Below are 27968 nucleotides of genomic sequence, written 5' to 3'. Positions count from 1 at the left end.
AGAGCAAAAAGGGTACAAATGAAAAATGGCTCACAACCAAAATGTAAAGAGAATTTGGACAAGTTGAGTAGCTAAATGAAGGATTCAGGATGTACTTTCCTAAGTATGAGTGTTATACAGCTAGATGAACACACCACAATTGGTCTGCGGCAGCACCGTGAATTAAAATGAGTGATCATATGTCAAGTATTGTACATGTCCATTACAAGCCCTAAAAAAGGACTTAGAGATGTTGACTCTATAGGGTCAGATACTCAACTCCTAGCTATTGTAAACCATAACTGGTCTTCAGTAGGGAATAAGAGAGTTATACAGGGCTAAAAAGAAATAGAAAAGGCAATGTCGAGGACAAAGCTTAGGCACTTTTGTTTTACCTCCTACACTTCTAGAAACACAGAAGCAATACTCACACAGCTGCCTTTAGGGTTAGATGACTTGATCTCACTTTTTCTGTGCTTAGACGAGGACGAGCTGCTGCTGGTGTGTAAGGAGTTCGTGCTACTGCTCTCCTGACTGAAGGTACTGTTCCCGCTGGCGTGCCGCTTCCGTACTGGCTCGTCTAGTAGCGGTGACAATGGAGGAGGGAACAACTTCTCTTCTCTTTTCTTGGTCATCCTTTTTGCTGAGTAACTATTAGTACATGGAATTTTTATCATTACATTCTTTTTCCTGTCTTTTCTTTTTGTAAAACAGTTTATTTAATATGGTCAAAACAACAGGTAAGTGAATCATTGCATTTTACAGTTATTACATGAGATGTATTCTTGAGCTATTCAATTAGGCCTACTCTTATCTAATTAACGTAGAACAAAAATAACCTCGGAGTGTGCGTCATATAAGCCCGTTTGTTGTACTATTTACCATTCGCATGCATAATATTCTATGTAGAAGTACCAAAGTGAAGACCATAAAAACATGGAATACCAATTTAATTATAAAATACTTGAAACTATATAGATGTATTAAAATGACGTACACGGTGAGAACTCTATAATAAACATCTAATAAATAAGCCTGCTAACAGAATAAGGACCAGATTTCAATTCAGGGTGAAAAAAAAATTATTGGAAGCTCTGCAAGGTGGTTTGTACCATTGTGAAATCATCCATCTTTTGCCCAAGGATTTAAATTCCTTTAACTTATAAAAGGACAAAATTCTACAAAAAAAATAAAAATCATGCAAAGAAAAATCACTCCTGAACTTTTGCCTGATTCTTAAATTTAGGGCTCTAGTCAACGTTCTCAAATATCTTTAAGGAAATAAAATCAAAGAAGGTCCTTTTTTTGTGGAATAGATTGCCATTAGATATTAGGCTAGAACCTAATTATCTAGCAGTCAGGGAACAAAATGTGGCTTTTCCCTAAGGTCTTGTAACTGGGGTAGTCATGTTACCCAGCTAATCCATCCTTCCTTACAGAGACTTAACACACAAACGAGTCACAAATCATGACACTGGATTTTAATAGCCACGGTCATGTATTAGAAACCTCACAAGGAAATCTAATTTGGGTGTTCGAGCTGACCTATAGCTATTGTAACCCCTGGGAGATGCCATTGGGTCTCCCCAAGATCCCTTCCTAATGGTTGCCCATGGTCCTTCCTTGGATTCATAGTTCCTTGTCAGCTCAGCGATGTTATGGAGGGGCCCTCACTGGGCTGGCCGACAGGTAATAAAAGCCTGCCAGCCTCTCTTTCTCTTATAGGTAAGCAGACCCGCCAAGTGTCTTCCTGGCCCAGCCCATATTCCATCACACCCTCAGTTCATTATTTTTCATTCAGCAGCCATGGCCCCAGTCAAGCCTTCATTGAACCTTCATGTACCCTAATTCCCCCCTCCCCTCGTATAGAAATCAAATATGCAAATAAAATCCTTAGGAAGCAAACATCCCTGTTTCAAAATTGTGCAAGCAAATTGCCTTGCAGGCTTTTTTTTGCCCTGAACATATTTCTTCTCTAAAGCCAAGCATGACTTTCCTGGTAAGCAGGAATGCATTTTAGACTCTGGGGCCAATCTTAAAATATATCTGGCTATGAAAGTTAGCCATGCAAGACTTATCCGGTTGCTTTCCATAGGTTATTCAGCAGCATGGTAATGCTGGCTGAATATACCTGTATAAATATTGAAGTTAGCTGGATAAACATATTCGACTAACTTTAGACCTTCTATGGGCTATGTCTTTAACCGCTTACCTTAATCGGATAAGGCTCAATATTGCTACTTATCTAACTAATAGGCCGATACAATAAAGACACATGGAGAACAGGTGCTCAGTGTTGAGCACCCACTTTCCTAACGCGTGCCCAACCACCTCTCCTGGGTGTGCGATACAATACTTAAATGAGGGGTCGCGCTAAAAAGGAGGCGCTAGGGACAACTGCGCACTCCTAGCACCTCCTTGGCAGCGGACGCCCAGGAGAGGTGGCTGTCAGCGGGTTAGGAAAAAACGGGTGCTCGTTAAGTGAGCATCCTTTTTTTCCTAATCTGACCACTGGCCCACTTCTTGTTATTTTTACTTTTTTTGTTTATCCTTTGGTTCCTCTGACTCAATATCACCACTTAATAAAGTCAGAGGATGTACAGAAAAGCGGTATTTTCTGCTTTTATCTACACTTTTTTCGGGGCTCTCATTTGCACGTGATGAGCACTATTAGTTTCGCAGGGGCGTTGGATGCGTGTTTTAGACGTGCTTATCCCCTTATGGGATATGGGGTTGTGGATGTACGTCCAAAGCGCGCGTACAGCCATGGGTTAATCAGTGCGCTCAGCTGAGCATACTGTATTGTATTGGCCTGTAAGTTAACCAGATAGGAGGTGCTGGCTAGTTCTGCCCACTGCCCTCCCTCTGATTATACAACTAATTATTTAGCCAGATAAGCCCTTTATCTGGCTATGTGGTATAGTTGGTTAATCAGCGGCAGCCACTTAGCTGGGTACGTCTGATTTATCCAACTAAGCAGGGTTCGAATATCTACCCCTCAGTATACTGTAGTTGTCTAGCACATAACCAATGGCAGTTTGCATATAGCACTGAATATTTTAAATGCAGACTTGACCACGTACTAAACTTTTAAACCATATTGTATGTTATGTTTCTACGTACGTTCTTAACGAATCTTGCCTAGGGCCAAAAAATAAATAAATACAACGGATAAGAGTATGGGATTTCATGAGGACAATATTCTTACAGCTCCGCCCCAAACAGTGTAGGACCAATGGTTCGCAGACTGGTCTTTGAGCATCCCCTAGCCAAGATTTCAGGATATCCACAGTGAAATATGCAGGAGATACGTTTACATGTACTGCCTCCATTGTAGGCACACAGACTGCATCTCATGCATATGCACTGCGAATATACTGAAAATGAGAATGACTAAGAGGTACTCAAGGACCAAGTTGAGAACCACTAGTATAGACTACACGATAAATTTAACCGGAATATTATAAAAGGAAAATTAGACGTAAACTCATATGTGGTTCGGTGAAAATTTCAGGAAAGGATTATCATACTATTATTTTGAAGTGCCCACATGTTATCCTTTCCATTTTAGAATTAAGATGCAGAAAAGAAATTACCATAACTATATCTGCATTCATTTCTCTTCTTGATTTTTAAGTATAAGGACATTTAAAGAAGTCATCAGACCACTGCATTGTACCCACTTCAAATTGCAGTCATTTTAACTCAGTTGTACAACACTGTCCATTTGACATGTAGCTTCTGAACAATCACCATTAGAGCTAATACATGTCTGTTTGGTCATATCAAGTATTGCTGTATCAAAATAGGGATTTAGTAGGGCACACGGGATATGCAGATTTCAGCTTCTTTTTGAAACTTGGTTAATTAGTATTGTTCAAGTAATTTAGCGCCGCCAATGTTAGATTACAAATCTAACATGGAAGAAATTATCAATGTGAAATTGGTTTTGGGTTTGTTTTTGATAAATTTCAGTTGGTTTTAAAAATAAGTCTTTGTGGAAACAGTTCAGATAAGGTAAATGGTTATACTTATCACTGTAATGACATATCTTAGTCATACTTGCACACCCTTGACATCATTATAGCCAACATATATATATATTTTTTTTAAATCATTTTCCATTGTAAAATGTTTTAAAAAGTACGAGTGTTTTGGACAGTCCAGTGACTCATTTGGTAAGTGCTGTGCACTGGCATGCAGAAGGTCCAGAGTTCAATCCCAGCTCTGGTATTCTGCTCCCTAGTCTGGCTGGGGTTCAAGATGCTGTAGAGGCAGCATTCATGGCTCGGGGGGGGGGGGGGCAGGGAGCGAGCCATGGTTATTGCCTAAGGCAGGGCTTCCCAAACCTGTCCTGTCAGGGTTTGCAGGACATCCACAATGAAGACGCAGGAGATACATTTGCATACCATGGAGACTCAGGAGATGCAAATCTATCTCCTGCGTATTCCTTGTGGCCATCCTGAGACCCTGGCTGGCTGTGGGGTCCCCAGGACAAGTTTGGGAAGCCCTGGCCTAAGGTGGGATTCAGGGCCTCTGATTGAAGGGTTCGGGAAGAAGGCCTGGCACATGGTCCTTGGCCTGCCACTGCCATGATCAAACATACATTGGGAAGGGATCTAGAACTGGGGAAAAAGTTGCACGTGATAACTGGGTGTATTGCTCTGGCAGCTGCTGTCTTCAAAGATCTTTCCAATGCTACTTACTGGCCATTGGTCTCATTCTGTTATTTAGACTTTATTGGAGTCTGCTACCCGTTTTAGGCTGGATTCCTGAGCATCCTTCCAGAGACCAGCACAGAATAAAACCATTCATCTCATTTTTCCTTCCCACATTTAAAGGATTGAAATAAATGGCGTATTTAATTTTTTCTTTTAACACAAGAATGTGTTTGTTGCGAGTTGATATTTCTTTAGTGCATTACGAAGAATTTCAGGAGTTCTATTATTCGTAAAGACACAATCTTTTGAGGCTGTGATACGGTTTTAAAAGATCAACCGAACAATACTGCAGTATGCGCCACTGCTCCTGAGGACCTTGCCCTTTCACAGTGCCTTGGATTGTTCATGCCAGGTTTCGTGCCACCATTTAATGCTTTCCCTCTCTCGCGTTGCCTCGGTTGATTTTTTTTCCTCTGCTCTTGCTCTCTTGGTCCTCACAATGCCTTGGAATGTTAATGGCAACAACTGCGTAGTGCTTGGACCTCGCCGAGTGCCGCGGCATGGTAGAGTGACCGCTCCTGCTTCCCTGCACCTCTCTCGCTAGTTTAGGGGGTAGATGCCATTACATCTGCCACTTTGGCCCTCTCTTGGCGCCTCAGAGTGTCTTTGGCTCAGTTGCCGCTGCCTGGTTCTTCTCTTTTGGAAACCTTGTAGTATTGTCTATACCTCCACTCCTCTTCCCTTGGTTCTCTCCTCAATCAATGCAACACATGATTAGTACTTGGGCCCGCACTCACCACCTTGACCATATTGATGACACTGTTACTGCTAGTCTCTCTCATTGCTTTCAGTAGAGACTGGGAATGCTGGGGACCCCATCCCTCACTACAAGAATCAGGGTCAGCAAAGACACAGCAAAGGGGAAGTCAATTTCCAAAACTGATTCTCCGACCCCTTCCCCAGTTGACGCCATGAACTACAGAAGGACCAATTTGCACGTGAGGGACCACTGTGAACCTTTTCCAGAAGCTTCCATACCCAGGAATAACAAGTTCGCCATCTTTCAGCCATTAGGTGGTTTTATTAATCTATCACCCCTATACTTAGATCTGATGGCTGATTTGCATGTCAGAACCACTAAGAATCTTCTCCAGAGATTCCCCTGGTTTCAGGTCACCTTCTATCAATGTGTTCCTGCCACTGCTGGTGCTCCTTGCTCCACCTTTGGTACCCTGGGCAGCACTTGCCACTCTTGTTGATGCCTTTGGCTCCTCTTCGATACATTGGAGTGTGTTTATGCCACTGCTAGTGCTGCTTTGCCCCCATCTCATGGTGCCTTTGGCTGTTTATGAGATTGTTGTTGGTGTCCTTTGCCCCTGCTTTGGTGCCTTGAGGTGTTCCTGCCACTTCTTATGCTGCTTTGCCTATTTCATGGTGCCTTGGAATGTTTTCACCATTGCCCGTGCTGCTTTGCTTCTCTCACAGCACCTTTCTGTGTTCATGTCACTCTTGGTGCTGCTTTTTTACTCTCTTGGGGGGCCTTAGGGTGTTCTGGCCACTGTTCATCCTGCTTTGCCCTTGTCACGGTGCCTTAGGGTGCCCCCTGCCACTGTTGGTGCTGCTTTGGCCTTCTCATGTTACCCTAGAGTGCTCATGCCACAATTTATGACGCTATACCTGTCTCATGTTGCCTTGGGCATTTTATGGGCAGGCTGCACGTGCAGGGGGGGGGTCGGATTTTGTAAACGTACGCTCAGCGACGCAATCGGGTCTCCCCGAGTTCCCTCCCAGCCCTCTCCAATTAAGGAGAGGACTGGGAGGGAACTTCCCTACCCCCCTACCTAACCTTCCTTCCCTTTCCCCTCCCCACCCCGACCCCTAATTCCTAACTAGCTACCCCTCATTTTTTAATTTTTTTTACTTACTGCTCCTTGGGCGCAGAAGCAATGTATGCGTGCCGATGGCCCCCCCCCGGCCCGCCCCTCCCCCCCAGACCCCGCCCCTTCGAAGAGACCCGGCACTTGCGCGCGTAGCGGGGTTTACGCGCGGGGCTGGGCCCCTTTCGAAAATTCGCCCGGCGCACGCAAGGCCCGGCCAGGTGCGTAAGGCCCGGGATTTATGCGCGCAGGGCTTTTAAAATCCGCCCTTATTTGTCGCTCTGCCCTCTCGTGGTGCCACATTCAGTGCAATTTCCCCCCCACTTTTCGTGGCACGGAATGCTCTTCTGGTCTGCCGCTGTTGCCTGCCTGCAAGTTTCAATAAAAGCTCGAACAGAAAACCCCCCAATGTTAGGATCCACAATTGGACTCATTGATTCCCCCCGTTGACTTTAATGGAAATAAATGAAACAACATAACAAGATAAACCAGTTGACTTTGGAACTGAAAGAATAAAAATAAGGCAAACCAAAATAACAAACCAAACTGAAAAGTTTTTCCATGTACATCCCGACATTCAAGTGTAGCTTTCAGGTGAATGATCCTTTTCTTGAGTACAGTAGTTTAGCTGTGTAGTTGGCCCCAGCAATACAGATTCACTGCTATATGTGAAGGCCTTAGAGTACACACAACTATTTGCAGGGATCCCGTTAAGGTTATATATGTGAATTAGTCATCTCACAATAACTAAATGTGCTAGTTTTCAGTTTCATATGATATACTGCACTGCACAGGACACACTGCGTTAGATTTATAGATAGATTTTTTTTCCATAGGCTCAGAATAAGAGGAAACTTTGTGTTACATTTTATTAACTGCATGTTTTCAGCACCCTAGCTCCTGGAAATCCTCAGATTGCAGAAAGCAAGTCACAAACGTTCTTTTGAACTAGCAATGTGGTAAGTGCAAGGAATACTTTTGCCCTCAATTGCAAAAGTATTGTGTTATGTATTAGAATATTTGTACATTATTATTATGGGAGGCTCTAAGAGGTGCGATGCAGGACCCCTGCTTTATAGAACAGTGAATATCATAAAGCACATAAAGGAATTAAAAGATCTCTTGCACCCTAAACAAACAGATTTAAATAATAAATGTTTTCTTCCCATTTTATGCTTTTTGTTCTAGTAACGAGAAACTTCAGGTCAGGGAGTTTATTGAGTTCTCATTTCATTTCTTGTGTAACTGAAGCACTTGATCTTCAGCTTCAAAGTTTCCTCCAAGACGTGCAATAACCTCTCATAAATTATGTACAGATTGTCATGTCTTATTGATTAAGTGATAGTTTATATTGTTCAAAGACCATGCTGTGTCATTTATTTCTACTGCCAAATGAATCCTAGCAGAGTTTGAAAGCAAAGTATTTCCACATCATGTTCACATCAAGGAATCATCAATAAGGAATATTTCAAAACTCTCACTGTGTAGCAGTTTGTTTGAGTCTGTGGCCCCTTAGGCTGGGGTGAGATTAGTTCTGCCTGCAGGGAGGAACCCTGATGAAGCAGACTGGGTAGAGGCTTCACCTATACCAGCCCTTGTTCTCCTTGTGTTGAACCTTTGAGTGGCGGAGCCAGCAGGTGAGGGTCTCTGGGTGCGGGTGAATTAGTGGAGTCCAGGAACAAGCAAGGGTCGAAGGCGGGCAGCAGGCAAGGTCCATCAAGCCCAGCATCCTGTTTCCAACAGTGGTCAATCCAGGCTACAAGTACCTGGCAAGAACCCAAACTAAGTAGATCCCATGCTACTAATGCCAGCAATAACAGTGGCTATTCCCTAAGTCAACTTACTTAATAGCAGTTATTGGATTTCTCCTCCAAGAACTTATCCAATCCTTTTTAAACTCAGCTACACTAACTGCACTAACCACATCCTCTGGCAACAAATTCCAGAGCTCAATTGTGCGTTGAGTGATGTGATACTTCCTAATGTCATGGAGTGCCCCCTAGTCCTTCTATTATCCGAAAGAGTAAATAACCGAGTCACATCTACCTGTTCTAGATCTCTCATGATCTTAAAGACCTCTATCATATCCCCCTCAGCTGTCTCTTCTCCAAGCTAAACAGCCCTAACCTCTTTAGCCTTTACTCATAGGGGAGCTGTTCCATCCTCTTTATCATTTTGGTCGCCTTTTTGTGTACCTTCTCCATCTCAATTATATCTTTTTTGAGATGCGGTGACTAGAACTGTACACAGTTCTCAAGATGCGGTCTCGCCATGGTGTGATACAGAGGCATTATGACATTTTCCGTTTTATTCACCATTCCCTTCCTAATAATTCCTAACATTCTGTTTGCTTTTCTGACTGCCGCAGCAAACTTAGCTGACAATTTCAATGTATTATCCACTATGGTATGATGCCTAGATTTTTTTCCTGGGTGGTAACTCCTAAGATAGAACCTAACATCATGTAACTACAGCAAGGGTTATTTTTCCCTATATGCAACACCTTGCACTTGTCCACATTAAATTTCATCTACCATTTGGATGTCTTGCAAGGTCCTCCTGCAATTTATTACAATCCGCTTGTGATTTAACTACTCTGAATAATTTTGTATCATCTGCAAATTTGATAACTTCACTCATCATATTCCTTTCCAGATCATTTATGAATATATTGAAAAGCACCGGTCCAAGTACATATCCATTAGGCACTCCACTGTTTTCCCTTTTCCATTGAGAAAATTGACCATTTAATCCTACTCTGTCTTTTAACCAGTTTGTAATTCACAAAAGGACATTGCCTCGCCTTTTTAGTTTTCTTACAAGGCTCTCATGAGGGATTTTGTCAAATGCTTGTGAAATTCCAATTACACTACATCTACCAATTCACCTTTATCCACATGTATATTAATCCCTTCAAAAAAAAAAATGAAGCAGATTTGAGAGGCAAATCCATGTTGACTGTGTTCCATTAAACCATGTCTTTCTATATGCTCTGTGATTTAGAATAGTTTCCACTATTTTTCCCGGCACTGAACTCAGGCTCACTGTCCATAGTTTCCTGGATTGCCCCTGGAGCCCTTTTTAAATATTGGGATTACATTGGCTACCATCCAGAATTCAGGTACAATTGATGATTTTAATGATAGGTTACAAATTTTACCTAATACATCTGACAGGAAAAAATGTAAGTCCAAGTAAGGGTCAAAACTAAGTATCAGTCCAAGGAGCTAGGTGAGCAGAAGGCTGGACAGGAAGAACATCAGGCTGGGCAAATGTGACAGGCTGGTCAGACAAGCTGGTGACAGGCTGGTCAGACAAGGCAGGATCAGTCTAGGTAGATGAGGCAGGATCAGGAAGGCTAGATGAAGCAGGATCAGGCTAGGCAGATGAGACAGGATTAGGCAGGTCTGATGAGGCAAACCAGGCTGGAAATACGCAGTATTAGGTAGCTGGACATGTTGCTGAGGCACTGGAAGGGCATAAGGACTGGCCTTAAATAGGGAGAAAAGCTGATGTCAACTAAGGGTGCTGTGGCAGTTTCCCCGCCGTGAGCTCTTTAAGAAATGAAGCGTCCATGTGCGCATGCTAGAGGGAGCCTGCGGCATCCTGCCATACCGGTGGCATTGGGATGAGTATTGCGGCTTATGGGAGAACCCCCACAAGCCATGAAACACAACAATACATCCCTTCTTAAGCCCTCTCCTTGAGGCCCAGGTTTTGGGATTTGAGGGATATTGTTTATGGAAGTATTTTAGAAGATTGGGGTCCAGTAAGTAGTAGATGGCTACCATAAATTCTCCTCTGGGCCATAATTGTTCCAAGAAATCAGGTATTCCACCTTGTTACTTCTTCTGCAGATCTGTTGGACTTTGTATAAGGTGTCCTCTTTGGAGATGATTTCTTTGTGAAGTTCTTCCATGGAGGTTAGAGCTGTGGGGGAGGATACTGTTAGCCGAAGTGGCATAGAAATCTGAGGCAGTTTCCCATAAAGAATATGGAAGGGGGAAGAACCAGTGGCAGTGTTGACATGATTATTATGGGAAATAATAATTTGGCCCATGGTAGCAGAGAGGCCCAATCATCCTGTCGTTCATTCAAGTGAGAGCATAAAAATATTTTGGGCGTCCTGTTAGTTCATTCTACTTGGTCATTGCCTTGGGTATGATATGTGGTGATATAGTCCAGAATGATCCCAAATTTCTTACAGAGGACTTGGCAATAGTGAGCAGTAAACTGGACATTGCTGTCTGAGAGAACGTGCTCCAGAAATTCATGTAGACAGAAGGAATGCTGTGTGAAAAGCCCTGCCAATTCAGGTGCAGATGGAAGGCCAGGTAAGGGATAAAATTTGCCATCTTGGAAAAGCTGTCTATTATCACCCATATTATGGTGATGCTGTAAGTTAGAGGGAGATCCTCGATAAAATCTTTGGACAAGTGAGTCTAGGGTTCTCTGCAGGTTGGCAATGGCTGTAACAACCCCTGGGGTTGGCCATGCAAGGGTTTTTGCTGGGCGCAAGTGGGGCATGAGTTGATATAGTCTTAAATATCAAGCTTCACTTGCAGCTACCAATAATGGCTCTGTTGGAATCTGTGGGAGGGAGCGCTCCCGATTCCGGGGAGACATGTGCCCTTGGACCATGACGCGACTGCAGAGAGGAGCTCCGTGGAAGCGCCACGGCAGGCAAGATGTGTCCAAGCATGGGAGGAGCAGGCTAACCACCATCCTAACCTCTTCTGAATCTGCACGCACCGGTATAAGAATATAAGAAATTGCCATTCTGGGTCAGACAAAGGGTCCATCAAGCCCAGTATCCTGTTTCCAAAAGAGGCTAAACCAGGCTACAAGAACCTGGCAATTACCCAAACACTAAGAAGATCCCATGCTACTGATGCAATTAATAGCAGTGGCTATTCCCTAACTAAACTTGATTAATAGCAGTTAATGCACTTCTCCAACAACTTATCCAAACCTTTTTTAAACAAAGCTATACTAACTGCACTAACCTCATCCTCTGGGAACAAATTCCAGAGTTCAATTGTGCGTTGAGTAAAAAAGAACTTTCTCCGATTAGTTTTAAATGTGCCCCATGCTAACTTCATGGAGTGCCCCCTAGTCTTTCTACTATCCAAAAGAGTAATTAACCAATTCACATCTACCCATTCTAGACCTCTCATGATTTTAAACACCTCTATCATAGCCCCCCTCAGCCGTCTCCTCTCCAAGCTGAAAAGTGGCATAGACCCACTGGAGTAGGAAAGCAACAGCCTGCACGTGTAAAATACAATGGCGCTATTATTACATTGCACTCTGCAATTTTTTATCAATCATTTTATACCAGATCCCTTAGATATGCTTTAGCATTCCTATCTATGATCCTAATCTGTGCAGTTAAGGTTATAAAATACACACAGGTCCAGATGTACTAAGAAATTTTGCCATAGACACATGTAAAATAAAAATCCCTTTACTGGATCTGGCCAGTAGTATGAGATGAACGTACTCTTTTGTGCTGGTTAATCGGTGATTAGGTATTGGAGATATACAAGGTGGAAGTAGGCATGGCGTGGAGGTGTCTTCCAGGCGCTTTTTTTTGCTATCACCATGCGTATCAGAATTTTCAGCTTGCTTTAACAGAAAACAGAGAACAATTGTTAGCAAACCACGACATTTCAGTGCAAAGATTTTGTAACGACCCCCTCCAAACTCTCCCCCCCCCCAAAAAAAAACCCCCAAATGGTTTGAAGATTCTCCATTTCTAATTTTAGTGATCAAAAACATTGCGAGTCAGATGAAAAATTATTTTTAATGTTCAGTTTTGTTTAGTGAATTAAAGTATTCTTTACAGTAACCAGCTTCTGGCTGCTCATATCATTTTTCAGCTTCGGTGCAGAACTTTACCTGGACATGCAATTTGAGAAAGGGCATAGCTTAAGCTGCTGCTTTGCACACACAAGATGGACATGAGAGGAGGGAGGAGGTGGGAGAGGATGAAGTAGCAGACTGCATGAGGACAGGGGGAGGATTGCCGGCAGGAGGGGGAGAGGATAAGAATGAGAGAACTGGTAGGGAGACAGAAGAACGGAGAGTGGTGGGGTTGGGAGAGAGGAGGTTTAGTGGGGCGAGAGAGAGGACTGTAACGGGGTTAGGTGAGGCCTGAAGGACTAGAAAGAGAGGAATTTATGGGGCTGGGCTGCAGGATGTGCACTCACAGTGGGCTCACTGGTGGTGTCATGAAGCCCTGGCAGTGCTACGGCCACCTCTAGCTCCTTCAGTCTGCTTGACCTCCACGGGTGGCTAAACGCAGAGGCCAGTGGTGTTGCACCAGCAGCTGCTTGGAGCCCAGCTCTTCTCTCTCTCTGCTGCTGCCATGATCTCACGCCCCCATGAAACCCAGCCACGGAGCTCCAGTGCAAGGGCTGGATGGGTGGGCTATGGGCTCCAAGCACCATGGGTGCTAGGCAGGGCAGGGTACCAGCAGTTGCTGGCTGCAGTCACGTTTTAGCCCAGAAAGCAGCAGCAGCATGATTAAGCGAGCACCTGCAAGGGCAGGGAATTGGCAACAGCTGGCAACAGGAATCCCCACCACACAAATATACACCCAACCAGAAACAGGGATGGTATGCACACACATTCAACCCGCAATATCTTGCAGCAGAGACACACACACGCAGTCTGTGGCAGGGATAGCACACACCCACACACACCCATGCAAAACCAGCAAACCAAAATATCCAGAAGCAAGCGTAAGACAGGTGCAAGCCTAATAATAACCAATAGCAACCAACTGACACATTTTCGCAATAAACACACAGAAAACACCTTTGAGAATTGTTCTGCATTCCAGGGAGTGTACCTTTCTGATCTTGTTTCACATATTTATTTACAACTTTATCACTGCATCTGTACCTTTGATATGTTCTACTACTGAATAATATATTTTGGAATTGCAGTTATCTAGGATAATGATTGTTTGAGTTTTTGGGTTTAGATTTGTTGCTTTGATTCTAGTTAGTTTATTACTTGATGTTAAACAACAGATCCAACAAAAAAAAAAAATGCAAATGAGTGCATCAGACCCTTTAGTTTGGCAATATTTTCCTTATAATCTCCGAGAACGTACACGCGTGTGGTGTTCCAAGGCTTGCCAATGTTCTTTTTAAGCTCATCGCTTGTCCCCTGTTTTATTTCCTATTCTTTTCCCTTTGCTAGGTACCTACTTCAGTGCATTCATCCTATAGCTGAGAGAATGCAGAAATGACCTTCCCTGAGATTAGAAGTAACAGAAGTCTCTCACAGTAACATAGTAAATGATAACAGATAGAAACCAAAATGGCCCATTCATTCTGACTAGTTAAGATTTGTGTACTTTAGATAGAAGCATATATAAACTCCCATAAGCAACTCGACACAAACTCCCCTTTCCCCATTGCCTTTTCCCCAACCTCTCTTTTCCCATCACTATTTAAAAATATTTATATACCGTCTTAACAATATAGATTGACCAAAACGGTTTACAATAGGTAAAAAAAAAAAAATAATAAAAATAACACAACTAAATATCATAATCTTTTGCATGAAAATAAATGACTAAGAAATAAATAAAAAGTAAGAGTTGGAGAGAAATACAATCAAATCGTAATAAATAGTCTTGCATATTATAAGCCGTAAAATAAAATGCCTATTAGTAATTATTAAATAAAACAAGGACAGGAAGAAAAAAAAACGAAGCAACCAAAGAATCCTAAAATATAATTAGAAACAAATTGCCATTCTCTATTCTGCTTTTAGCGTACTACTGCCTAATGATCCGTTGTTCCAAAAGCTTCTTTAAAAAGATATGCTTTTAGTGATTTCTTAAATTCTTTACTGTTTGATATTTGTCTTAAAGTATTTGTCTCCAAGCTTGCCCAAAACCTGTTGCTTTGATGATGCCCTTCACCTCCGCTAGTAGACCATTTCATGCCTTGCCGTATTCAACCCTGATTCTTATACACACACAAAAAATCTTCACCTGGAGCTTGATGCTGTTGCACCACTGCTATTTAAGGTTGTAACCATAGCTCTGTGCAGTAGGGATGTGAATCGTTTTTCTGACGGATGAAAATATCGTACAATATTTTCAAATCCGTCAAGTAATAAAAAAAAAAAAAAAAAAAAAGTGATAGGAAAACCCCACGAATGTTTCGTGTGGTTTTCTTATCGTTTTGGGGGGGTGGGGAAGAAAGGGCACACAGAAAAAAACCCCCCCAAACCCACCCAACCCTTTAAATTTAAATTTTTACTAGGCATCTACATTTAGGATCCTAAAAAGTGAGTGGCTATGGCGGCGGAGTTAGGGAGGGGAAACAAAGTTAGACGTTTAGAATTGATTTTCAGAGGTAGGTGCCTAACCCAGGAGCCTAAATGTATATCTCCATCATATCTTCCTTTTCTTGAAGCATCCTCTTTCAATATAACTTCAGGCTACCAGAGCATTCAGAACAAGGAAGGAGGTTGCCTTCAATTTGTACATGTGCCATCGCCAAATCACTCAGTCATGCAGACATGCATTAAACAAACTTGGAGTGTGTTGGTATTTTATGACAATGTCTCTTTCTTTTCAAATAAAAATACTGAACAGAAGCAAACGATTGCATCTTCCTATAACAATGATTTATTCGGCTCTGTATAGGGTCAGATTAGGAATGCAATGTAGTTTAGATGTTAAGAGGACAATTTAACTGATGTTTAATCATACTCATAATGATTTATATTCCGATGAGAAGGCATGCCTCTATTTTAATGAGCATTAGAGAAGAAAGGACCAGGGCCTGAATAATAGTCTCCTTCGGAAATTCATCAGCTTTTCATAACACATATTTTAGCTTACACTGTGTCATATTCTGCAAGGAAAGATCCCCGCTGGCTTACCATAAATAACATTAAATGCATGACAGAGCACATTTCCTTAAGTTAAGATTTGTACTGTGTTTCAGGCGGTTTCATGGAGAAAAAATGCTTGTTAAGCAATTTGTAACAATATGTCACTATCTCAATCTTTCCCTTAATCTAATTTGTTTACATAGTGTAACAGTATGAACATTTTTTTTTTTTTATCGTAGCTAGTCTCAGCTAAAAAAAAAAAAAAAAAAAATTATATATATTCCATTGTGACATATGGTGTAAATATACCAAAGCAAAGATAAGCAGAAGGGCTTAGCGTTCATTATCATTACACCAGAAGGAAATCAACGGTAGCTCACCTTGTGCTTCCTTTTAGATTTTGTGGATGTTTTCTCAGCAGCTGGCGTGGGCGACTGGCGCCGATGTTTACCGTTGGCCTCTTTTGCCTCCATCTTGCTAAGAACAGCCTCAAACGTATCTAGCCCGGGTATTCTGGAGAGCAAAGCGAGGTCTATTTTCACCCACAATGCTTTAACGTCTTCGTATTCTTGCAGCGGAGACAGCAGTTCGTTCTGAATGATGGGGAGGGGCGAAAAAGGCTGCTCTTCTAAGTCGTTGCTGGCCGGGTCTAAGGATATCCCACTGCTGGTGCTGGTCAAGCTGCTCACGCTCGGGACGTTGCTGCCGGAGTCCTTCGTTTTGGTGGCGCCGACAGGCCCACTGCCGGGAGCCAGTATCTTAACCTGCAAGGCCTCTTCTTGGTCCGTATTCGAGTCTGACGTTGAAGAGTCTGTTTCAACAAATTCTCGGGATTTGGGGGCCATTTTGCTGGGACCTCTGAGTTTTTTCTTCTCGGGGGCAGGCCCTGCGCTGGTCCTCGGCTCTTTCCTTGGCGCGGTCTTCCCGAGGGTCGCTTTCCTCGCGGCTCTGGGCGGCTCCTGCGGCTCCCGGATGTCTTTGTCTTTGGGAGTGCTGCTGGCGGTGCCGTTTGGCTTTGGCCAGTTGTGGTCCTCTGTGCTGGAAGGCCTCTCTACCTTTTTGGGTTGCTTTTTGCCAGTAGATCTTTGTAAGGCGGGCTCGTTGTGAGAAGGGGACTTTTGCTTTGAGCCTTTTACCTCTGGAGTTTTCTGGCCAACTCGTGGTTTCGCTTTTTCCCTGATGGGACTTAGCAGGACCCTCTCTTTGGAATCTGCCTGGGGTACGGTGCTATTACTTTTCACTTTACTCTGGCCTTCAGGCTGTGGAGTGTTCTCAGAAGTGCTCTCAGGAAGAGCCTCATTTTGGTTGCTAATAATTGTCTTATTATGGGGGTTGACTTTGTTTAGCCATTTATCAAGCTGCCACTTGTTTGTTGAGGGGGGCTCAGGCTGCAAAGGAAAGAACAGTAGTAAGCCAGAAAAAAAAATATATCTTTCAATGCGAAAAAGTCATGCACTTAAATTCTATCTTTGCATTTTAGCCTAGCTTTGATTACTGTAATTTCCTGCACTATTACCAGGCTATGTCTTGAAAATGGTTAATTAAGGCACATAGTGGATGCCTTATCAGGTTTTCAATGTGGCCCTGGAGAAATTTAACAAAACAAAAAAATTAAATTCGTCCCCAGTGAAACATTTTTCATAATATTGTCTTTACTCAGCCTCAGACGAATATTGTACAAATAAAATCGTATCCCGCTGAAATTAAAATATTTCTTTAAGGCAAATGTACATTTGTTCTTGATGACTTTTCCTTGAAAACCAAAATGAAAATGTGGCCAATACGGGGGAGATGTTCTTAACAACAAGCAATCGCCGGAAAAAAAGGAGTTTGTCTTTTTTTTTTCTTAACAGAAGGACAAGAACCTTTTCATGAGAAACCCGAGGGGGGAATGAGTGTCCGGCTGTACCTCTGGCGTGGCAATGTGCGCCTCTCCATTGCACTCGCTGTCACTGGAGCTGCTTTCGCTGTCAGAATCGGACTCGGAGCTGCTCTCCGACTCGCTGGAGCTTCCGGAGCCTCCACTGGAATGCACTGGGCCAGTGCTGTGTGCTGACTGCAAGGGGAGACCACTGGAAGGGAAAGAAACAATACCACATGGAGTTTTTTTTTTTCTTGGCAAAAAAAAAAGCAACTTGCATTATAGCAGGGCACGGTTTCCAACTGATGTCTTATGAGCAAAGGTCCACAAGGCTTTTTGTACATTTATCCCCTACAACTTTTTTTTCCCTTTCTAGAAGCTGAGGGGGAAATTAAATCCTTGGCGGAAAAGATGCACTAATTCTAAAATTCTGCAAGCAAGCTGACTGGAGGGCCTTTATCAACTTTTAGGCCCATTTTGGCGTGAAGCCACTGCTCCTCTAGTCCTTGCCATGCCGTCCTCGTGCATCTGTCGGGCGCATGCCCGACTCCTCCACCAGCTGAGGGACAGTAGATTAGCAGGCTGGGGAGGTTAGAGCTCCACGTTGGCTTTATACAGCAGGGAGGTCTGAAATCCCTCATTTGTGCTATGGGATAGAGTCACATTATCCCGACCTTTTTGTATCTTGCATGACCCTTTAACCTGAGCCTAAGAGTAAGCAGTCTGACTTTGACATTAAGCAAGAAGGGAATGTATTTTATTCAAATTTCTGAGCAAAGGGAAATATTTTATAGCAACTAATATATTTCGTTTTCTAGTCGTTTTTCTTATCCCTTTTTATCGACGCGATTCCTTATAAAATTGAAAGCTTCAAATTGTTTTCGTTTGCCTTTCTTTGCAGTTTGCATCACGGGCGCTGCAAGTTCAGCACTTTTCCCCCCCCTCCGATCTGGCCTGCTTTAATCTATACAAGACATTAATAATTATAAAATGTCTCAAAGCCTTGGGCACAGAGCTTTGTGTTGAATGGATCTGTTTGGAGGGTCTCTGTGAACTCATTTTACATTTGTGAAGCTGACAAAGTGTTTGAAACCTGACTTTATTCACTGTCACTCCACAGACATTCAATACTTCGCCTTAATGCCTCATTTCATAAAACACACGCCCTGATCAAACCATCCTTGCCAGCTTCCTAGAGATATTTTTTTTATGACCCTCTTTTTTTCCCCCCGTTGTTTGATCACGTAACTTTTTCAGTACAGTTAAAATGGATTGCTGAATTATAATTGCACTTTCCTCGGGGGGGGAATATGAGAAGAGCAGTGCAGTCTATTGTACTGCTGGTGGAGAATCCCCAACTCTGTAGGCCTCTTCCTGTTCTCACTCCGCTCAAGGCATTCTCAGGCTGCAGGAAAATAAAATGTAGAGCTAGGCAACTCCCTCGGGAGGCCAAGCTGGAATGGGTTTGCATCAAGGGCCTGGTTTTCAAAAGCATTCACGTGCTTAAAATTGGATTTTACAGATGCAAACGCACTTTACCTGTACAAGTGGGCTTTTGAAAACCTGCTACAATACGTGGCACTGAATTGTCCATAGGGTTTGCCCACATAAGTGCACTTTACATGGGCAAAATGGCTTTTGAAAATCGCTTCAATAGCAGTTACATTTACACGTGTAACTCTTGAAAATTGCCTCCTTTGTGTGCAAAGCAAGTGCATAAATAGCAGGCATTGATTGTCTTTGCAAATATTTAGACGAGCTGTCGGTTGTTTTTTTTCCCCCTCATGCAACTTTGTGTTTGTGAAGCTGTCCACAAAAGTTATGCAAAATCACTAATCAGTTGAAGAATCATGCAAATCAGCTCATCAGTGGCTTTGCAGGTGCCAAATTAAGTGCAGGAATTCATGCAAACAAAATCCCCACAAAGTCATTTAAATATTTTTAAAAGGGTATAGGATAAACTCAGAGGGGTGGATTTTAAAAAGTGCGTGCATGTTATAAAATCCGTGGGCTGCGCGCAGGGGGGCCTAATTTTATAAAAGTACGCACGGCGACAAGATCGGGCCGCTCCCAGTTCCTTAACCCCCTTACCCATACTCCTTCCCCCTTCCCCTTCCCCTCTCCTCCCCTAAACCCTTTTGTCTACCTTTCCTTTTTTTTTTAAATTTTTTTGCTTACTGCTCCATCGGAGCAGAAGCAACTTGCGTGCGCTGGCCGACTGCCGGCCCGCGCTTCCCTGGCACAGCGGCAAATGGGCCGTTGTACCGGCTGCCTCCAGCCCCGCGCCTTTCCTTGGGTCCGGCACTTCTGCGCATAACGGGGGGTTACGCGCCTGGCCGGGCCCCTTTGAAAACGCGAGCGGCGCGGGCAAGGCCCGGCCAGGGGCGCAACCCCCGTTTTTTTTTTTTACGTGCGTGGCCGTTTAAAAATTCGACCAATAATATTTCTAGCGCTGGAGGACGGAAATACAGAAATGGGTTAAACGTTGTTTAGTTTACTACCTACTTCTTTGTTTAGAAATGGGGAGTAACTGCTGCTCTGTGCGTGGGAGTGAGGTGCACAGAGCTGCAGTTACCACCCTTAACATGGGGTTTCCAAACCAGGGTGCTCCTTAAGACCTGATCACGTGTTCCATGGAAAGGACTCCAGGCCAGCACCTCACAGCTGCAAGCATCACCAACGGAGGCTCTTAAACATGTAGGAGCTTCCTTTCTGAGATCCTAGGCAATCATGCATGCTTCTTCTTCCTAGCTCTACAACAGGAGTAGGGATCTTCTATTTTATTGTTCCTGGGAATTTCTCAGTGTTTATTACAAGATCAAAAGTTTTATTTACCTGGAAAAATGGAGCCATTTTTTCCACTGATTTCTCCTGGGTTTTTTTTTTTTTTTAAATTTACTTTGAGGTAATAAACACTGAGAAATTACCAGGCAAAAGAAAATGAAAGCTGAAAACCAAGGTCCCTGTAGATGAGCCCCAGAGTGTGAAAGCATGCTAATCTTTATCGTTCCAATGATTAAAAGCATGCAGGACATGGATATAGCTGGACCATGCTTTTTGCAGCGCACACACTGCACACAGCACCTCCTCATCTTCCCCCATCTTCAGCCTCCTCTTTTTGAGTCCTTCCAGCCTCTCTGCTATCCCCAGGCTGCAAGAGATGGGGAGAGCATGCACTGAGCACTGGATGTGACTTGCTCCGGGTGTTGGGAGAAGCAGCAGCAGTGCAGGAGCTCTGTCAGCCACTTGCGGTTAGACAGGGAAACTAACTGTGCCAGCTGTCCACACCACATCGACTTCTCCCTCCTCCTGCACTTGTTTAAAGAGAGAGCTGGTCCATCATGATGGGTGCACGTGTGTCTCTGCCCCTCTCTCTCCCTGGCTCTTCTTTGAGCCATATGTGTCCTCTCTATGTCCACATTGCCTGCTCTGTAGAGGTTGGTGTGGAACACAATATTTTTTTTATTAGAAGATGTGCCTTGGGTTTTGGAGAGGTTGGGAAACACTGCCTTAAGAGAAGGCATGGGGGCATCCTGCACAGAACGGTAGTTAATGCCCTACACGATGGACCATTTGGGTCTCTCTCTGCCATCATTTGTGTTACTGTATAAATGAACCGGAGGCAGTGCGTGTAGATATATCTTATGCATATTAATTAGGTGTATCCTGAAATCCTAACTGGCTAGGAGGGCCTGAAGACCAGTGTGAGAACCACTGCTCTGTAGCTGTGCTCTGGAGTACTGTTCATTTGCATGAGTCGCACTCAAAGAGTATCCGAGCTCATCCACACCAGTATCCAAGTGGTTCCCAAGACTCACCTGGGAAGCCCTATGTTTAAAAGCGCAATTTGTTTTAATAAGAGAAATGTAAATTCATGGTTTCAATCTAACCTTAAAGTTGAGGGGAGATGGCAAATTTCTTAGGCTCCAACCTTCAGATTTGACTGTAGTTTCTAGCTAAGGACAAAATGAGGAAGAGTGATCTCATGCAGGTGGTCAGTCTTGAATGGCTGACAGCTGGGAGATTTGCTTAGTGCAGTGGGTGATAGAAAGGGCAAGGATGGGTGATGATAAGGTGCAGCGGTATAAGTGGTTAAACGTGTTTCGTTGACAGTTGAGGGATACCCTTAGCTAAGGCAGGATAGGCAGGGGGAAACTGAGAAGTCTGAGTGGTCTTTATCTAAAATGAGGTCCATAATCAAAAGATTTATGCAGGTAAAATCAGCTTTTATCAGGATAAATCTGGTTCTTTAAAAATATCCCCCATTTGTTCAGTTAACTGTGCACAAAATGTTAATGCGGGCAAAGCTACCCAGACAAAATGGGGGGTGGGGCTGGAGACGTGAGGGCAAGCTGAGACAGCACCTTATTGAGTGCTACCCAGCTAAATTTCTGCAAACAGGTTGGTCTCTTCAAACAACTGCCCTAAACCTATCCAAGTAACTTAATCTGAATATTCAGTGGCAATCTTATTTGGATAAGTTCCACTACACATCTGGATAAACTAACCTGCTGTGTGTGTTTATGGATATGGACATCTCTGTTGCCATGTTAATATGATCTACATATCATCTAAAACAACTTACATAAGAACATAAGAACATGCCATGCTGGGTCAGACCAAGAGTCCATCAAGCCCAGCATCCTGTTTCCAACAGTGGCCAATCCAGGCCACAAGAACCTGGCAAGTACCCAAAAACTAAGTCTATTCCATGTTACCATTGCTAATGGCAGTGGCTATTCTCTAAGTCAACTTAATTAATAGCAGGTAATGGACTTCTCCTCCAAGAACTTATCCAATTCTTTTTTAAACCCAGCTATACTAACTGCACTAACCACATCCTCTGGCAACAAATTCCAGAGCTTAATTGTGCATTGAGTGAAAAAGAACTTTCTCCGATTAGTTTTAAATGTGCCCCATGCTAACTTCATGGAGTGCCCCCTAGTCTTTCTATTATCCAAAAGAATAAAAAACCGATTCACATCTACCCGTTCTAGACCTCTCATGATTTTAAACACCTCTATCATATCCCCCTCAGCCGTCTCTTCTCCAAGCTGAAAAGTCCTAACCTCTTTAGTCTTTCCTCATAGGGGAGCTGTTCCATTCCCCTTATCATTTTGGTAGCCCTTCTCTGTACCTTCTCCATCGCAATTATATCTTTTTTGAGATGCGGCGACCAGAATTGTACACAGTATTCAAGGTGCGATCTCAGCATGGAGCGATACTTGATCATATTAAGAGCTTAATGACACATTCACTCAAAATTCCATTGTGGAAGAGAATAAATTAATTCAAGGTTCTCCAGAAATACTAGGCACTGGAAAAGGCAGCAGAGCAATTGTTTTCATCTCTGCCCTGTCTGTTCCAGCTCCACCCCTCTCCTCCTTTCCCCATACTTCTCCTGTCAAATGGGCTGAATTTGTTTATGAGTGTGTGTGGGTGCGTTTTTGGGGTGGGGTGGTGGGCGGAAAGAGAGGGGCAGCATGCAGAGAGCAGAAGGGAAAAAACGAGAGAAGGAAGAAACAAGAGGAAAAGGGTCATGGGGTCAAACAGAAGGTCAAGACACTGATAATGAACGTGGCCTACCTATCTGCTCATCAACCACTCCACCTTGAGATGAAAAATTGTGTGGGGCACATCAGGCACAGATCTCTCCCCGACTTTGCATTTATTTCTGAATAAACCCAACAATTTTATGGTTTTGTTGAAAAGCAGTTATTTATAACTATCTAATTTATAAATATATTTGACTTTTTTTCCTCTAGTTTTTCTTTTATTTTTAATTCTTCCTGTTTTTTATTTATTTATTTTTTTAATTATTAAAATGTTTTCATGTTGGGGTACCTTGAGGAAGTGAAAAAAGTGCTGGGAATGCCATGGGAGGAAAAAAGTTTGGGAACTACTGAGCTGTCTCATTCCACCATAACATCCGCCAAGGAGCCGGAAAGGCTCTAAAAGGTGGGTCTTCAACAAAGGACAGTGAGATCATGTTTCCATTTTCTCTATAACAACAACTCTGTTTTGGTTAAATCAAAGAAATTATCGCCTAAGTGGACACAGAATTTCTAGAGTTAGCATGTGCTTCTCATTTGCTCTTTGATGTTTTAAAATAACTCTGCAAACATGTTATTCAACTACATATTTACAAGAACTCAGATTTTAACTTTTTCACCAAAGGCCTATAACTATTCCCAGCCCTATCATCCAATAACCACATGCAGCTTTAACACACCTGTGGGACAAAGTTTAAATGTACTTTTATTTAAATGTATTTATATATTTAATAACATTATTACATGCCTGATAAAAAAAAGACCACTCCAAGTGTATAACAATGTCAAAACTGCTTCTACAGGAATTGGAAAAACAGAAATTAAGACAATATCAAATACACAGAAAAAATAAACACATATACAAAACACAACTTACAAACAGAGAAAGAGACAACCTAGATGAAAAAAAAACATCTCAGCCTGCTCATCCACAAAGCTTTTCTCATCTTACAAATAAAATATATGAAATTGCAAGAAATCTCTAAGAGATTAACGCAAAAAAGACCACACAAATCTAATAAATACTACACAAAGGAATCAGAACCATAGAAACTGAAGAAAACATTAGCTATTACTAAAAAATGCAGACAGTACAATGACCCTATCTAAAAAAAAAATATATATATCAAACCTTTACCAGAGACTTCATAAAGGTAATGATTAAAAAAGCAACAGAGAAACAGAGAAAATCATAGGAGATGAGGACTGTAAGGACCATCTAGTCTGCCAATTTAATTCCTGGTCCATAGGTCACAGACCCCAGCTGATCTCTGGCTTTCTCTTCATTTCTTTTGATCTAGGGATCCTCTGTGCTAATCCCATGCTTCTTTAACTCATTTCCGTCTTCACCACTTCCCCCTGGAGGCCATTCCATGAACTCCCCACCCCCTTCCATGAAGAAATATTATCTGATGTAGCTGCTGATTCTATCTCCTCGGAGCCTCATACTCTGACAACTTGCTCTACAGCATTCTGGTTATTTTTGGAAAAGCCTTACTTCTTGTGCGTTCTTTATACTTTTGAAATATCGGAATGTCTCTGTCACATCAGCCTTCTCTCTCCTCTCCTCTTAGGATATACAAACTGGTGTCCTTATGACTCATCTCAAATGATTTTTGGTGTAGATCCTGCACCATTTTTGGGGCTGCCGTCAGTCTGTCTGACCACCAGAACTGAACATAATATTCCAGGGAAGGTCTCACCACAATCACAGTTTTCCTACTGGTTACACCTCTCCCTCTGCACCCTAAATTCCCCTTGGTTCTGGTCACTGACTTATCATACTGTTTTGCTGCCTTTAGATCATCAGGCATGATCATCTCAAGATCCCTCATATAGCCTTCGTAATCTTCATAAGATATTAGTTACATGACAATGCTATACAATTAAAGGATGACCACAATCCTTTGGAGTCCTAAAATGTCTGTCACAGACATCTCAATGCACTTTACAATCTAATACTTAGGAAACATGCAATGCATGCTTCTAGCCCATCTTGGGTCTAACACTACATTTCTGGAATCCAGACTGCATAACAGTTGGAAAATGCAACTGGAGAAACTCACATCTCGGCATTAAAACATGTTTTAAATGCAGTTTTTAATTAAAATGTTTTGGTGAGTTTTCTAGCAGCCTGTTTGCTTTCAGGGTCATCAGCATTACACCTTGAGCCAGCACAAGTCTCATTGGTAGGACAGAGACGAAAAGCAGGTCTCAGTGGAGCAACACAGAAAACCCATATCCTCATAAAATGAGAACAGAGAAGAGAACATAAACCTCTCAAACGCAAATACGGAGAATACTGAAAGTTCATTGACCTGAATTACCAACATCCCCATTCATATCATCTTCTCTCAGAATCAGCGTGAAATCCAAAGGCTCTTACAGAAAAGGCAGAAAGAACAGTATGAGAAAGTGGAAGCATCCTAGTCTAGTATTGCCTCTCAGAAAAGACAGCTGGATGTTGAAATACAGAAAAGCACTGGATTTTAAAAAACAGGAGCAGAACGGAATACAGAAAGGCCAAGAATCCAAGCAGGGAAGTGTGCAGTTTGTGAGCTGCATGCTTGCCTGATATCTTTGTTCAGCTTTAAGAATAAATGGGCAAAACAATGGTCCCTACTATAAATATGAAGGAAATCAATCCGATTAGGCTTCCAAATGGCAGATGAAATGTAATGTGGATAAGTGCAAGGTGATGCATATAGGGAAAATTAACCCTTGCTGTAGTTACACAATGTTGGGTTCCATATTAAGAGCTACCACCCAGGAAAAAGATCTAGGCATCATAGTGGATAATACTTTGAAATTGTCGGCTCAGTGTGCTGCAGCAGTCAAAAAAGCAAACAGAATGGTAGGAATTATTAGGAAGGGAATGGTTAATAGAACGGAAAATGTCATAATGCCTCTGTATCACTCCATGGTGAGACCGCACCTTGAATACTGTGTACAATTCCGGTCACCGCATCTCAAAAAGGATGTAGTTACACTGGAGAAAGTGCAGAGAAGGATGACCAAAATAATAAGTGACATGGAACAGCTCCTCTATGAGGTAAGGCTAAGGAAGTTAGGGCTGCTCAGTTTGGAGAAGAGAAGCCTGAGGGGGGATATGATAGAAGTCTGCAAATTCATGAAAGGACTTGAACAAGTTAATGTAAATTGGTTATTTACTTTCTCAGATAATAGAAGGACAAGGGGGCACTCCATGAAGTTAGCAAGTAGCTCATTTAAAAGAAATCAAAGAAAATTCTTTTTTGCTCAGCGCGTAGTTAAGCTCTGGAATCCATTGCCAGAAGATGTGGTTACTAGGGATGTGAATCGTTTTTCTAACGAATTGAAATATCGTATGATACTTCTAAATTTGTTAATATATTGGGTAAAAAAAGAAACAATCACTTTCCCTCTGAATTTTCGTAAAAATCGTTTTTCGGGTTAGTGCGCGCTAACTCCCATTAGTGCACGCTAACTCATGTTAGCGCGCACTAACAAAAAACAGTTTATTTTTGCTATTTTTTGTAACTTTTTCCTATTTTTTTTAGTGTGCGCTAATGGGAGTTAGCGCACACTAACCCAAAAAACGATTTTTCACTAAAACATCAATGGGGATCCGCGGGAAAACGAGATTTTCCCACGGCCAGATGATCCCGAAAACGGGAACGATTGGGCACATCTCTAGTGGTTACAGCAGTCAGTGTAACTGGGTTTAAAAAAGGTTTGGATAAGTTCCTAGAGGAAAAATCCATAAACTGCTATTAACTAATAAGCAATAGTAGCTTGAGATTTATTTAATGTTTGGGTACTTGCCAGGTACCTGTGACTTGGATTTGCCACTGTTGGAGACAGGATACTGGGCTTGATGTACCCTTGGTCTGACCCAGTATGGCATATTTTAAGTTCTTATGGGATGTGGTTACTTAATGGTACCCTACAAGATTCCAAAGGAGACAGCAAGCTGTGCAAAAGCTGAAGCACCAACAAAATAATTTTGTTTCAGGAGCTACAATAGATTCCCAGAGTTGTAATATTGTATTGCAAGAGCACTGAGCACCACATTATAGGTTTCTAAGTTATGGACTAGTTAGGTACCTATATTTAATGAGTAGAGGCACACATAAATATGGTTTTCTGAATATAGGCCCCCATGTTAGAAATCTGAGTCCCTAGTGTTACGCATCCCGTTCGCGCTCAGCCTGCGTATGGGCCTGCTCACCTCTCCAGCTCCTCCGGGGGTCCCGGGACGTCTTCCCCTGCAGTGGTGGCAAGCACGGCTAGGCCTCGGCGTCCCACGGCAGCTGTCACCGGGCCTTTATCCTCCATCCAGGCCTCACGGCAGGGCTCAGCGTTCTCCATGGTGTCGGCCCCACCCCTAGGCACGTGCATGCGGACTGCCCGGCACCTGATAGGGCTAAGGGGCGGGTCCCAGCTCTGCGGCGCGCCGATTGAAGGACCTTTATCAGGAACCTCCTGCCCTGACTTCCTTGCCTTGGCAATTGGGCCAATCCTTGTGATTTCTAGTTTGCCTCTGCGTTCCAGTCTGTGTTTCCGTCTCGTTCCAGTCCTGTTCCAGTCTCGTTCCAGTCCTGTTCCAGCATCCTTCTGTTTCCTCGTCTCCCCAGGAAGTACCTTTTGGACTGTCTTCTCGGTACTGACCTCGGCTTTCCTTGACTATGTTCGACCGTTGCCTGCCTCTGACCTTCTGCCTGCTTCTACGACCACGTCTGCACCCTGCCTGGAACTGACCTCTGCCTGAACTCGACCGTGTCTGACTGCCTCCTGGAACGACCTCTGCTTTGGCCGACTACCCACGGACTGGTAACTGACCTCTGCCTGACTATCCACGGACTGATTACTGGCTCTGACCCTTGCATTGGCTGACCACGCTTCCTTGAATCCTGCCTTGATCCTTGCTATACCCTTCAGAGACTCTCTTCTGGCCTTCTCAGGCACCCAGGACTTCAGGCTTAAGTATCGACCGCGCACCCTTGATCGTGGTGGGCACACCCCTGAACCTCCTATCAAGGAGATCCTGCGAGGCCCACCTAAGACCAGGTGGCCCGGGTACCCAAGGGCTCAACCCGGGGGTACCTAGGGGTTGCTAGTGGCGAAGCTCCAGCCAGCCTCTGTCTCCTCCTGTGCTCTGCCTCCTGGTGGCAGGCGCTCTCTGGGTCCGACC

At 43.1% G+C, this 27968-nt stretch overlaps 1 protein-coding gene across 3 annotated transcripts in view; it reads right to left on the bottom strand.

The window, feature by feature from the left end:
* Positions 1–27968, bottom strand: part of AFF2 (AF4/FMR2 family member 2) — a 779982-nt gene that overhangs the window by 34511 nt on the left and 717503 nt on the right. For all 3 annotated transcript variants that reach the window (XM_029607748.1, XM_029607749.1, XM_029607750.1), the window contains 4 exons: positions 17292–17454; positions 15763–16770; positions 12021–12145; positions 411–630 (listed from right to left, as the gene is read on the bottom strand). In XM_029607748.1, the coding sequence (XP_029463608.1) occupies positions 411–630; positions 12021–12145; positions 15763–16770; positions 17292–17454 (1516 nt within the window). The remainder of the gene's footprint in view (positions 1–410; positions 631–12020; positions 12146–15762; positions 16771–17291; positions 17455–27968) is intronic.

Source organism: Rhinatrema bivittatum, chromosome 6 (genome assembly GCF_901001135.1).
Source record: "Rhinatrema bivittatum chromosome 6, aRhiBiv1.1, whole genome shotgun sequence".
Taxonomy (NCBI): Eukaryota; Metazoa; Chordata; class Amphibia; order Gymnophiona; family Rhinatrematidae; genus Rhinatrema; species Rhinatrema bivittatum.
Note: the sequence above shows the minus strand (reverse complement) of the source record. Positions and strands in the feature narration are given on the sequence as shown.